Genomic DNA, 14,570 nt, shown 5'->3' on the forward strand with positions numbered 1-14,570 from the left:
AAGTGGGGTATCTGCAGTCCCATAGTAAGAGCAAGTTTGCTTACCGTAAATGGTGTTTTCTGTGGTAACAGGATGAATTAGCCATGACTAGCCATAGTAAGAGCAAGTTTGCTTACCGTAAATGGTGTTTTCTGTGGTAACAGGATGAATTAGCCATGACTCCCACACAGGCACATAGAGCACAGCTCTATGTGCCTGTGTGGGAGTATCTGCCATGTGACTTCTTTTCTGCCTCAGTCTGTTATCCAAGCTCTGGATGGAGTCTGATAGGAGACTGTCCGGGGAAGCGGGTAGGAATTACATGGCTAAGTCATCCTGCTATCCATAGAAAATACTGTTTACGGTAAGCAAACTTGCTCTTTTCCGCAGATAAGCAGGCTGAATTAGCCATGACTTTGGGGAGTCCTAAGCTGGAAGGTTCGAGTGCCGGCACCCCCTGGAGGCAGTGTACCACCTCTTCCAGTTTCCAATGACGCGATCCACCTGACCCATGGTCACGAACAGTCTCTTATCCTTGACAAGAGAATGGGTCGATATTCTCTACCCTCTGCGGTCACCTGCTGACCAGCAGCGGTGTAATGTGCAAGGCATGCAACAAGGTCGCATAGCAGCTTGTGAATGTCCATGAAGAGCGCATCCCTCGTAGTGCGATGGATGCCGCAATTACTCTGTCTTGGTGGCCTTGGCGCAGCATCAGAATGCTTTATGTTTGCTGGAGCAAGACAGAATGCACTAGGACCCAGAACCCGGGCACTTCATCTTGAAGGATGCCCCAGTTGAGAGCGCTAGACTCCGAGTGTATGCAATGGTCACAGTAGGTTGGCCAGATTTGGGACCCAACGTGTGAAGTTGCCTTCTGCGTTTACCTTAAGCGGCTCCGGGAGATGGTTGGCACAGTTATTGCCAAGATAACCCCAGGACCCCGTTGCAGTGAGATTCGAGGTACAATGAAGCAGTGGATATAAGAACATAAGAAATTGCCATGCTGGGTCAGACCAAGGGTCCATCAAGCCCAGCATCCTGTTTCCAACAGAGGCCAAAACCAGGCCACAAGAACCTGGCAATTACCCAAACACTAAGAAGATCCCATGCTACTGATGCAATTAATAGCAGTGGCTATTCCCTAAGTAAAATTGATTAATAGCCATTAATGGACTTCTTCTCCAAGAACTTATCCAAACCTTTTTTGAACCCAGCTACACTAACTGCACTAACCACATCCTCTGGCAACAAATTCCAGCGCTTTATTGTGCGTTGAGTGAAAAAGAATTTTCTCCGATTAGTCTTAAATGTGCTACTTGCTAACTTCATGGAATGCCCCCTAGTCCTTCTATTATTCGAAAGTGAAAATAACCGAGTCACATCTACTCGTTCAAGACCTCTCATGATCTTAAAGACCTCTATCATATCCCCCCTCATCTGTCTCTTCTCCAAGCTGAACAGCCCTAACCTCTTCAGCCTTTCCTCATAGGGAAGCTGTTCCATCCCCTTTATCATTTTGGTTGCCCTTCTCTGTACCTTCTCCATCGCAACTATATCTTTTTTGAGATGCGGCGACCAGAATTGTACACAGTATTCAAGGTGTGGTCTCACCATGGAGCGATATAGAGGCATTATGACATTTTCCGTTCTATTAACCATTCCCTTCCTAATAATTCCTAACATTCTATTTGCTTTTTTGACTGCCGTAGTACAGTGAGCTGACGATTTTAAAGTATTATCCACTGTGATGCCTAGATCATTTTCCTGGGTGGTAGCTTCTAATATGGAACCTAACCGTGTAACTAGAGCAACGGTTATTTTTCCCTATATGCATCACCTTGCACTTGTCCACATTAAATTTCATCTGCCATTTGGATGCCCAATCTTCAAGTCTTGCAAGGTCCTCCTGCAATGTATCATAGTCTGCTTGTGATTTAACTACTCTGAATAATTTTGTATCATCTGCAAATTTGATAACCTCACTCGTCGTATTCCTTTCCAGATCATTTATATATATATTGAAAAGCACCGGTCCAAGTACAGATCCCTGAGGCACTCCACTGTTTACCCTTTTCAACTGAGAAAATTGACCATTTAATCCTACTCTCTGTTTCCTGTCTTTTAACCAGCTTGTAATCCATGAAAGGACATCGCCTCCTATCCCATGACTTTTTAGTTTTCGTAGAAGCCTCTCATGAGGGACTTTGTCAAATGCCTTCTGAAAATCCAAATACACTACATCTACTGGTTCACCTTTATCCACACGTTTATTAACCCCTTCAAAAAAATGAAGCAGATTTGTTAGGCAAGACTTCCCTTGGGTAAATTCATGTTGACTATGTTCCATTAAATCATGTGCTCGTCATTCACTGACCCTCTTTCCTGAACTGAGGGTGACCTGGGAGGACTTCCCCCCGGCTTGGCGCAATTACCATGGTAGTCCTTCCAGGCAGAGTACTTACTGGAAGACTCCCCTACACTGTGCTTCCAGATTGGTAGGTTCAGGTATGTTGATGTGACCTTCAACCTCCCCAATACTGGATGCTAGCAGGAGCGCATCGGTGGAGGAAGGATCACCCTTCCAGACAGCAGGTCCATGGGCATTAGCTTCCCAATGGGTGAACGAACCAGACAAGCATTCCACGGTCTCTGTAGACCATCAAGGTCCTGAGTGTGATACCAAACCCATTCGAGCTTCGTCTCTGAGTGGTCCTCGTTGTATGTGGGATACGAAGAAATTATACGGTAGTCTCTTCGTCTCTGGGAAGAGGGAAGCATCTTGTACTAGGCGAAGCCCGTGTGGGCAGATGAGGAAGCCTGGATTCCCTATTGCTTTTGGTGACCAAGGTGTACTGACGAGGTAACCTGCCATGGCGTGGCTAGATTCCCATTCTCAGAAGTAAGGTGCCACCACATCCATCTAATGTGGAATCCCTGCATAGGCTGTGGCTATTCAGAGTGTGAGGCCTGGGCTTCTGTCTACTGCCAGACGAGTCTCACTTCTCGGCGGCCTTCTGCGGAGTCGATCCTCCTCTTTCGTCTGTATAGGGGATTGTCCTCTAGCCACCTGTGCAGGCCATGATTACCACCCTCACCAGAATTGCTTGTGTTTGAATCTGATGTTATGGGCGCCCCTGTGTTTGTTGGAGGCGAGGTACATCCATTGGTGGATGGCCCTCCTTTGGGCCGCCATGGAGGGTGACTAGCACCAGAGTTGTCACCTCTTATACTCGTCATATGTTGATCTGGCCTCGTGAGGGGGCCAGGCATTACACCCCATGTTGCCCGCCTCGATTATTAACAGGTTACATATAATCTCATGGTTGATGCCGCTATCATTTTCCGACTGGTTGACACTTGCTGGCTGGGCACTGCACCCTGCAATTAATCCAGCCGCAGACCATGGTCCTTGGATTTGAGTAGTCACATTTTGTTTTCCTTTATGATGATTGTTGCCCAGGGCTGCCAAAGATATTTGCCGAATTTGGCGCTTCGTTTTCCGGGTCTGTAACACATTGATCTTGGAAGTGCTAGAGTCATCTCATGGATTGGCGATGCTCTCCTCCAATGAGGCCTAACATCTTAAGTCCACGTACACCTGCTGGCTGGCCTCTGAGTAAATGGAAGCACTCTGAGTGAATGGAAGCGCTTGGATGCATCGAGTGGCTGGAAGCACTTGGGTGCAGAGTGGATGGAAACGCTTCGATGCATCGAAGGTGCTTAACAGAGTTCTCAGCTCGCCATAGGGCCTTGCCGAAGAGGCCCTCTCTGTCCTCTCTCTCAGGGAAGTCCTATCTGGGCCCGGGAGCAGACGCCAGCTTCCACCATCCGTTGTGAAACTTCCTCCAAACAGCGAACGAAGGTAACTAAATTAATAAAAAAAAATAAAGTAAGAAAGAAAGAGCTCCGCATGCACCCAGCAGCGTGGAAAGACAAGACTGAGGCAGGATGGGAGTCACATGGGAGATACTCCCACACGGGCACATAAAGCACAGCTCTGTGTGTTTTGAGAAAGCTCCGCCACCTAGAGGAATGGAGGACGTTCCCCAAAGTCATAGCTAATTCAGCCTGCATATCTGCGGAAAAAAAGCGCTTCGATGCTTTGAGTGGATGAAAGCGCTTCGATGCTTCGAACATAAGAACATGCCATACTGGGTCAGACCAAGGATCCATCAAGCCCAGCATCCTGTTTCCAACAGTGGCCAAACCAGGCCATAAGAACCTGGCAAGTACCCCAAAACTAAGTCTATTAACCCAAAAACTAAGTCTATTACCCAAAAACTAAGGGCTGGATTTTCTAACACTGCAGGGATTTGTGAATCCTGTGGTAACGGGGGGTTGGGGGGCGGTCCTGTGAAAGCCGGCAGCGATCGCACCACCACAGTGTTATCGGTGCAGGCTTTCACACCCAATAGCACCACTGTGAAAGGTGGTGCTATTGAGCACGCTACTGGCAGCGACAATGTGGCCTACCTTATCGTCGCCAGCGAAGTCGTCGCAGAGTCCACCCCGACGCCACCCCGACTCCTCCTCTTTCAATGCGGACTCCGCCACAACTCCACCCCTAGTAAGCTATCGAGTGGATGGAATGCGCTTCATTGCTTCGAGTGGCTGGAGGCGCTTCGATGCATCGAGTGGATGGAAGCGCTTCGAGTGGATGGAGGCGCTTTGATGCTTCGAGTGGATGGAAGCGCTTCGAGTGGCTGGGAAGCACTTGGATGCATCAAGTGAATGGACATTTCACGATGCTCCACTCTGAACCGGCATGGGGTGCTTTACAGGGTCCCCGTCTCACCACAGGGCCTTGCTGAAGAGGCCCTCTCAGTCCTCGCTCTCAGGGAAGTCCCATCTGGCCCCGGAGTGGACTCAATGACACATGGTCTGACACAGGCAGCACAGACCCAGCTTTCACCATCCGTTGTGAATCTTCCTCCAAACAGCGAATGAAGGTAACTAAATTAATAACAAAAATAAAAAGAGAGAAAGAGCTCCGCGTGCACCGAGCAGCGCAGAAAGAACAAGGCTGAGGCAGGATGGGAGTCACATGGGAGATACTCCCACACGGGGACATACAGCACTGCTCTGTGTGCTTTGAGAAAGCTCTGCCACCTAAGGACGTTCCCCATAGTCATGGTTAATTCAGCCTGATTATCTGCGGAAATGGAGAAATTACTTACCTGATAATTTCGTTTTCCTTAGTGTAGACAGATGGACTCAGGACCAATGGGTATAGTGTACTCCTGATAGCAGTTGGAGACGGATCAGATTTCAATCTGACGTCAGCCCCTAGTACATATACCCCTGCAGGAAGTGCAGCTCCTCAGTATTCTCCTTGAAAAGCATTGTGGATATATGTGTAACTGACTAATTTGATTAACTTGAATAACTTCATAACTTGGTTAAACATTATAACTTGATTAACTTGAACTGGTTGAATTGACTATAGCTGGAGACCGCCAGTGTACTCAACTGGAAAGCGTCGACACCCGGTAGGGCGGGTGCCCTAGGTGAATGAAAACATGGCTTACCCTTGAATCATTCGAAATTCCATGTGTAACGGCAGCCAAGGGTGGGATGCTGAGTCCATCTGTCTTCACTAAGAAAAACAAAATTATCAGGTAAGTCGTTTCTCCATTTCCTAGCGTGTAGCAGATGGACTCAGGACCAATGGGATGTATAAAAGCTACTCCTGAACCGGGTGGGAGGCTGCCCGTGACCCACTTAGTACTGCCCTTGCAAATGCCGTGTCCTCCCGGACCTGAATATCCAGACGGTAAAATCTGGAGAAGGTGTGGATGGAGGACCATGTCGCCACCCTGCAGATCTCGGCGGGTGACAGCATTCTGGTTTCTGCCCAGGATACTGCCTGGGCTCTGGTAGAGTGGGCCTTGACCTGTAGAGGCGGTGGCTTGCCTGCTTCTACGTAGGCCGCCTTGGTGACTTCCTTGATCCAGCGGGATATGGTTGCCTGCGAGGCTGCTTCCCCTTGTCTCTTCCCACTGTGAATGACGAAAAGGTGGTCCGTTTTTCATATGGATTCTGACATTTCCAGATATCTAGATAGGAGTCTGCCGACGTTGAGGTGGCGTAGACTATGGGCTTCTTCCGAATTCTTCGAGTCATCCGGCGATGGCAGCAAGATGGTTTGGTTAAGATGGAAGTGTGATACCACTTTGGGAAGGAACGAAGGGACCGTGCGTAGCTGAATGGCTCCCGGGGTGAGCCTGAGGAACGGCTCACGGCAGGATAGTGCTTGTAGTTCTGAAATGCGGCGGGCTGAACAAACTGCCAGCAGAAATGCTGTCTTTAGAGTTAACAGGCGGAGGGACAGACCTCGGAGGGGTCTGAAGGCGGTTCCTGCTAGGAAATCCAGGACCAGGTTGAGGTTCCACAGAGGTACCGGCCACTTTAGTGGTGGGTGGATGTGTTTGACTCCTTTCAGGAAGCGTGAAATGTCCGGGTGAGAAGCTATGCTGTCGACCTCGCTCTTGGAGCCGTAGCATGATAATGCGGCCACCTGTACCTTGATGGACAGCCCCTCTGTAGTCCGTTCTGCAAAAATTCCAGGATCACGGGAACTTTAATTGAGTGTGGCTTGATGTTGTGGTCTTCGCACCAGGCTTCAAATACTCTCCAAATCCTTATGTACGTTAAAGATGTGGAGAACTTGCATGCTCGGAGTAGGGTGTCGATTACAGCCCCCGAGTATCCGCTCTTTCTCAGGCGAGCCCTCTCAATGGCCAGACCGTAAGAGAGAATTGAGCTGGATCCTCGTGGAGGATCGGTCCTTGTTGGAGCAGGTCTCTGTGTGGAGGCAGTGGTAAGATCAGCCAGAGGTTATGTTTGCATGTGAACAAAGGTGTGTAGCCCTTTGAAGAACTCCACCCATGAGATAGACGCTGGATCCAAGCTAAGGAGCGTTGGATCCCTTGGGTGTCCCTGTCTGCGGAGGTGTCCCGCTGGGATTCGCTAGGTCCCGGGTACCCACTGAGAAGCTATTACTTGGCCCTGGGTGGGACTGGCCCTGGGCTGGATCTCCCAGGACCTCCTCGCACTGAGCGCACAGGGCGTTGGCCTCCTCACTTTGTGTGGCTCTGATATGGCATGCTGGGCAGAGGCCTTGAGCCTTTATCTCCGTTTCTGGTGGTGGCATGGCTGTCGGCACGTAAACCGTTATGTGCTCCGGCGCATCTAAGATGTGTGTGTGGGTTGTGCGCGCAGTTGTGCGCCCAAGTTGTGGTATGCGCTCAGCCTGGAAAGCGTGCGACGTGCGTATATCATGTGCGCACGGCCCTTGTGCATGTAACTTATGCGCACAACGATTATGTGCATGTAACTTTATGCGCACATGTAATTTGTGCGTCTAGTTAGTCTTATGCGCTCGGGTTGGGACGACGAACGGAGTGGCGAATAGGGCCAAGATGGCGACGGCGACCACGCAGCCAATATGGCGACCACCTCGGAGGGACTCCACATGGGTAGACCCCTGGAACTAACCGGGGCCTGGCCCTGCTAGGGCGGATCAACTCGATGACACTGGTCTCAGCCGGCGACCTGTGCGACTCCTCGAACCTCGGAGACCGGAGTCAACGCTGAAGATTTCTACCTTACCTTGTCTTCGGCGCTTCCCGGTTTCATTCCGGGCGGTCTCCGGCTGGGGGGGGGAGAGAGCAAATACCTTCACCGCCGCGCTCGAGGGTGCACCCGCTGGCTCTCAGCCGCACCCGGGATAGGGGGCTAGGTCCTCACTGCGAATCGGCCGCCGGACCGAGGCTCACCTCCGAGGGACCATGGAAATCACCTCGGGAATCTCAACTGGGGGAGGGACCCGAGGGTATCACCGCAGGAGAGCAGGGCTCGTCTTCAGAGGTAGGTTTTTCTTCAAATTTGGGTCTTCTTCGTTAAATTGGTTCTAACGCTGCAAGAGCATGCAGATAGTCCCTAACTGCTATGGAGACGGAAAATACTGAAGAGCTGCACTTCCTGCAGGGGTATATGTACTTGGGACTGACATCAGATTGAAATCTGATCCATCTCCAACTGCTATCAGGAGTACACTATACCCATTGGTCCTGAGTCCATCTGCTACACTCTAGGAAAATATATTTAATGACAGCTGAAAAAAGATCATCCTCTCTGCTCAGTTATTCTAGTCACATTGCTTAGGATCTGCCCCAGCTGCAAACCAGAGTGTGAACACTTGCAAGATTTGTCCTTATCCAGGGCAGTTTTTTCTGTTTTCCTCCTTAACTCCACCATCTAAGGTAGAAGAGCATGAAATATCCTCACTTAGTTCACTCCAGCACCAAACTTTCCCATGCCCAATACCCAAAGCTCTGTAATAATCTTAATAACAATAATAATGTAGCTGTTGCCCAAACATTTGGCCTCCTAGGTCCCCTGCAAAACCTGTCAGACAGACCCAGCATTCTGAGTGCCTGCATTTCTGCTAGGATTTGTAGTTATTACAGAACCTGCAGCCTGCCAGGCAGACCTAGCTGCTAATTTAATTCGGTCATCACAGCCAGGTCTAAATAGCAAACTACATGTTTGCTATTTAGACCTGTTCCCAGCTGCTCCTTCTACTCTTCATCTCAGCAGTTTTACTCCAGTCCCTCTTATTCCTGAACTCACCTGAGCAGCTGCTTTTCCCAGTTCCTCCTTCCTCTGATGCCGGCTCATCCCTGATGTACGGCTCTTCCCCTCGTCCAATGTGGGATATAATTTCAGGGATGTTGGTCGGAGAGCTTGGTCCTGGGGTAAGACGACAGCATTAGGTTTCCCCACAGTCATTCAGTGCTTAGCACACATTATTACTGGTTACTTTCAGGAGGAGATGTATGTCGCAGAGGTGCTGTGTATTAGGGTTGTTAGCCAAAATCTTTTAGTTGATTTCATTTTATGTCATTTTGTTTTAACTCACACTAAATCACAAAACATATTCTCTCTGGGACTGAACCAAATAAACAACATCAATAAAGGCAGCTAGAGAAGAATGACTCTTTCCATAGCTTAAAACTATGGACATCAATTTGCTTTTGGGAAGTAATCAATAAACTGTTCATATAGGCTCTAACTCCATACACAAATGTGAATCGATTGTTTATTCTTTCAAAAAATAAATTGACTAGGGGACACTCCATGAAGTTCCTAAATATCATATTAAAAATAAATGTGAGAAAATATTTTTTTCACTCAATGCACAAAGAGCAAGTTTGCTTACCGTAAATGGTGTTTTCCGAGGATAGCAGATGAATTAGCCATGCTGTCTGGGATGTCCTCCAGTCCTGTAGGTGGCGGAGCTTTCAAAATAAAGATCTGAGTCTTGGTATAGTGTGTGCCTGCTTGGCACCTGCCCTGCTTCCCTCAGTCTCCTCAGTCCATGTCTAAGCAGATGAAAGGTAGTAAGAACTGACCGGGGAGGCGGGAGGGTCCTTATGGCTAATTCATCCGCTATCTACGGAAAACACTATAGCTGTGTTTAAAAAAGGATTGGATAAGTTCTTGTTGGAGAAGTCCATTATCTGCTATTAATTAAGTTGACTTAGATAATAACCACCACTATTACTAGCAACGGTAACATGGAATAGACTTAGTTTTTGGGTACTTGCCAGTTTCTTATGGCCTCTCTTCCCCAATTCTTATGATCTGCTCTGACCCATCCTCTAAACTATTCCTGGTTTTCTCCCTTTTTACTCAGCTCTCTATCTCTCTTCCCCATTCTATCTCTCTCCTTAACTATTAAAATATTCCTATTCCTCATTTTAGTTCCTCGATTCCTTCATCTATTCTACTGTCCTCTAATATATCCTCTCTTTCATCCATCTCATTCCCTTCATTCTCTCTTCCTACCTCACTGTATTTTTCTCAGCTCCCTCCTATTAGTCATTCTTTTCCCCTTCATAGTTCTGTCCTGCTCACTCTTTTCTCTCCCTCCTCCTGCAGCCCTTGTCACTTTTCCTATATATCTCCTGCTCTCCATGTTCTTCTTCCTCCTTCAATACTTTTCAGTCCCTTCTTTCTCCTCCTGCCTTGCCACTCACTCTCCTATACATCTTCTGCTTCCATGTTCTTCTCTTCTTTCTCCATATTTTTCAGCTCCTTCTATTTTTCTCCTGTGACTTTATCATTCCCAGTTTTACAATTCTCTCTCTTTCCACCCCTGCCCTCTTATTTTTCCTCTTTTTGTGAAGGATATCATTATTCCGACTCAAGTATTTATATTGGAAAAAATCACAGAAAAAGCCTTGTTTATAGGAAACTGCAATAACAGAGCTTGTCACTCAATTTATAATTAAATAATATTCTGTTCTTCCCCCTCCCAAAAATATTTTTCTGAAACAAAGAGATAAAATATTCCTTACTTAGTGAGCTGAGCATCTGATAATTCTCATTCATCACATCCTTGTAAAGCACCTTTTGCCATTCTTCTAAACCTTCCCACTCCTCCTGAGAGAAACAAACAGCAATGTCCTCAAAGGTTACTGGGACCTGAAACACAAAGCATACAATTCCCAGTCACATAACACACAATCCCAGAACAGGACTATACAGTATTTCAGGAGCTCTCATATTGCTGGGGTTCAGCAGGGCAGGAGAATTATGTGTGTATATAATTCACAGTCACATAACACATAGTCCCAAAATAATTTCAACTGGAAAACACTTATTCACACAGTCAGGGACAGAAAAAAATATTACTTTATTTACTCCTGAACTCTCTAAGAAACAGATAAGTATGGGAAAATAAGTGTGGAAGCTTGCTGGGCAGACTGGATGGGCCGATTGGTCTTTTTCTGCCGTCATTTCTATGTTTCTATGTTACACTTAGGTTTCCAAAGTGCCTTGTCTACCCACCCCTGCATAATATCATCAATTGAAAACCAGTTACACACAGAATCTCACTTTGTTGGACTCCTGTCCCTTACACTCAAGTTCTCAATGTACCTTTTCTAAGCTCTAGATCTGCTTGGGAGGACCTTATTATTCAAGGTTGACTCTGCAGTGTCGCAGGTTAGAAAACTGCTGCAGTGTTTGTATAGAGGGGCCATGAATTTGGGGGCCAATTTCCTACCTGAACAGAAACCCCTGCAGGCATTTTCCTCTCTGCTTTTGATGCTTTCAGGATTAGAAATGAATTGGGGGTTCCTTCCAGCACTGGGGAAGAGCTGAGTGTTTGCCTCTTGCAGAGCAGCTCGGAGGCTGTTGCAAAAGAATGGGTCAGAAAGGCAGAAACTGAGACTTGGGATTGAAGATTTCAGGTTTCTAGTTGTTTGTTAGCAAATGAAAAGATAAAGAAAAGATTATGTGTCTCCAGCACAGGCATTTCCTCTCCTTGCTGGGCACTGACTGATGACATCACAAGGAGGCGAAGCCGTACATTGTGGTAACACAATGATGACATCACACACGGGGCGGAGCTTCACACCGTTTAGGTACTGCAGGGTCTTTGCTGTAATAAGCAGACTGGGAGTAGTGGGAAAATCCCCGCGTAGCTGTGAATAAAGGCTCGTGGTAACAGATCCCAGCATTGGTTCAGACTGAGCTGAAAGACGAGGGGGAAAGGGAGGATCCAGCAGGAAAAAAAATGTATATCAAGGTGGAGCAAGTTATACTAGTATGTAAATTAATGTAAAGGGAGTATGTAAATTAATGTAAAGGGGTGGTATAAGCAGAGATTGTATAATGGTTTTTCTTAAGTTGCCACTTGGGAACTTGTTTAATGTTGCAATTTGAAAATTAACCAGCAAACATTGTGATGTAATAATTTGTCCTGCAGTTACTGTTCTAAAAGAATAGAAGTAGAGTCTCCAAATTAAAAATAATGGATTGTTATCCTAAATATTATTGTGATTCAAAATCAGTGAACTGAACTGCATTAGTTGCTGTTACAGATGCCCTTATATTATCCAGTGTAAAAAAATTGACTGTTTCTGAGGCATCATCGCTCCTGATCAAAGGATTAAAGATCAAACTCTGCCTTCTAACTGTGCAAGCTCACAGGCTGAATCCCCATCAGAACAGGTGAACAGGTTTATAGACTGAGCCCCGCCTGCTTAAGCAAAGCACCCTGTTCTCTTGTTTCTGAGGCATTGTTGTTCCTGAAGGCTATCCACCTACTCTAGCTGAACTCCAGGTACCTTCAAGTGCTCTCACCTGCACCAGGCCTTACTTTCAAATAAATGTGGACTTATAGGTACTCCACATGTGTAGCCTTCCACCATTATTTTAAGGTTGGCTTATTTATATTAGGATTTGTCATTATTGTTGATTTATTTCTAGTTCAGCAAATGTTTCCAGTGGGGCGGCAGGAGACAGAGCTCGAAAGCGGGCTTATTCTGTCACAGATATGATGGCCCAAGCAAGCTGATGGAGAGCCAAGGTCCGTCGGGGAGCGCTAGTGACAGGCTGGGAACAAAGAAGGAGACCTCATGTGAAGGGGAAGTATCCTCTACTGGCAGCATCTCCTGCTAGAAGTGCAGATCAGGAGGATCCTGCCAACATACAAGCAGGCCCTGAGCAGAGCTGCAGGGAGGAGGAGAGGAGGATATGGAGTTCTCCACAGAGTTTAACTCTCTGATGCACAAAGCTTATAATGAAATGAGTGAAAAGGCTGGGGAGCAGCAAAAAGGGCCATGGTTTTTCTCCCAGTACCCCCGGCACATGGGGGCTGGGAGCAAAGAGACCTAGGCCGGGGGATTGAATTAGAAAACCCCCAGCGCACCCCTTTTCCCCGCTGAGCTGCCACACGGAGGACCACAAGGAAAGGCTTTTTGGGGAACAATTAAGAGGTGGAGGAGGAGGTAGGCAGGAGCAAGGACTCCATGGTAAAATTGTTCAGGATAGAAGAGATGGGGGGGGGGGGGGTGCCTCATAATAAAACTCTTGCAGATGCTGAATTTGCAGGAGGAAAAGAACGGAAAAAAAGGTGACCCAATCCTCCAAGGCCTAAAAAAAAAAAAAACCCAACTAAAGCGTTCCCCTTGCACCTGGGCCATTAAAGGGAACGGGAAGCCCCAGACTCGGTCTGGAGAATGAAGGAGATAATGGGGAAGCTTTTCCTCCTGCAGCAGACAGAGGTAGATCTGCTTTTGAAAATGCCAGCAGGACTGCAAACTAGAGGCGCTTTTAAAGAGATCCTTTGAAATTGTATGTCCTTACAGGCAGCAATTTGCAAGGGGAGGGTGTGTGTGCATGCAGTAAGGGCACTGGTAAAATGACTACAGCAGTGTCTAACTGTAACCAGCGGCGGACTCACGATGTCGGACCGGCCCAGGACACGTCACGTGGTCTGCTGAGCGCGGCTCTGTCATGGCCGCGCACGGCAGACCACGTGACTGGAGCGATTGGCCCACTGGGGGATGCCCGATCCCCCGATAGGCCAATCCGCCCCTGACTGTAACACACGTTACAGTTAGAAGAGACAGAGAAAACGGAGACAGCCAGGGCTTGAATCTAGCGCTGCCTTTGTGGCGGATACCTTTTATAATTTAATTAGGACCTCAGCCAAGCAGGTCACCACATTCTGATGGCAAGGAGATTACTATGGCTCAGGCAGTGCAGTGAAATAGCGGGCAGGCAACTCATGAGCCCAGTGAGTACATGCCTTGCTGCTCATGGGAGCATAGTAGAACTGATTTTGGAGCACCATAATCAGGACTGGATGAGCTCCCCTGTTCAGGCTGGAACCTCCTTGGGAGAGAGCTGTGCCTTGCTTGGGCGGCCACTGCCAACTAACCTGGCGAGCCAGCCTCAGATAACCAGGAGAGGAAGTGGCTAAGTGGTTAAGATAAATTTATTATTATTATTATTTATTTATTTAAAAACTTTTATATACCGGATTAGTATGCATACATCATACCGGTTTACAATGTAACTTTAAAGGCAGAAATTACAATGAACAGGGAGGGCGAACAAGGAGGAGTATACAAAGAGCAGGAGGTGGAGGAATTAAAGCAATAAATAAAACTGCAACGGACTATTTACAGGAATATACAAGGCGTAGGCAAGATACTTGCAGAAGTCGGTGTACTTAATCAGGGTAGGCTTGTCGGAAGAGCCATGTTTTAAGTTTTTTTCTGAACTTGGCGTAACATGGCTCTAGCCTGAGAGTGGTAGGGAGGGCGTTCCATTGTTTAGGGCCTGCAATGGATAGTGCACGGTCCCTAGTAGAGGAGAGGTGGGCTTTTTTCAAAGGGGGAATGGAGAGGGTGCGTTTGTTGACAGTGCGAGTGGGTCGTTCAGTGCGTATAGGACGAAAGGGTTCATCCAACCAATTGGAATTGTGCGAGTGGATGGACTTGTGCACTATGGTTAGAATTTTGAAGAGAATTCGGGATGCGATGGGGAGCCAGTGGAGTTCTTTGAGTATAGGGGTAATGTGATCAGCTTTCCTTGAGTTGGTGATGACCCTGGCGATGGCATTCTGGAGCATTTGTAAGGGCTTGGTGGTGGAGGAGGGTAGGCCGAGGAAGAGGGCATTACAGTAGTCCAGCTTTGAGGAAAGGGTGGCTTGGACGACGTTGCGGAAGTCATGATAGTGGAGGAGGGGTCTGAGTTTCTTCAGGATGTGAAGCTTGAAGAAACCT

At 47.5% G+C, this 14,570-nt stretch overlaps 1 protein-coding gene across 1 annotated transcript in view; it reads right to left on the bottom strand.

Moving 5' to 3' along the window:
* LOC115083184 (zinc finger protein 27-like) overlaps positions 1–14,570 on the bottom strand; it is an 89,916-nt gene that overhangs the window by 21,653 nt on the left and 53,693 nt on the right. The window contains exons 5-7 of the mRNA XM_029586991.1: positions 11,057–11,236; positions 10,347–10,473; positions 8,617–8,736 (exon numbers count right to left, since the gene is read on the bottom strand). Coding sequence (XP_029442851.1) covers positions 8,617–8,736; positions 10,347–10,473; positions 11,057–11,236 — 427 coding nt within the window. The remainder of the gene's footprint in view (positions 1–8,616; positions 8,737–10,346; positions 10,474–11,056; positions 11,237–14,570) is intronic.

The sequence above is a fragment of the Rhinatrema bivittatum genome, chromosome 2 (assembly GCF_901001135.1).
Source record: "Rhinatrema bivittatum chromosome 2, aRhiBiv1.1, whole genome shotgun sequence".
Taxonomy (NCBI): Eukaryota; Metazoa; Chordata; class Amphibia; order Gymnophiona; family Rhinatrematidae; genus Rhinatrema; species Rhinatrema bivittatum.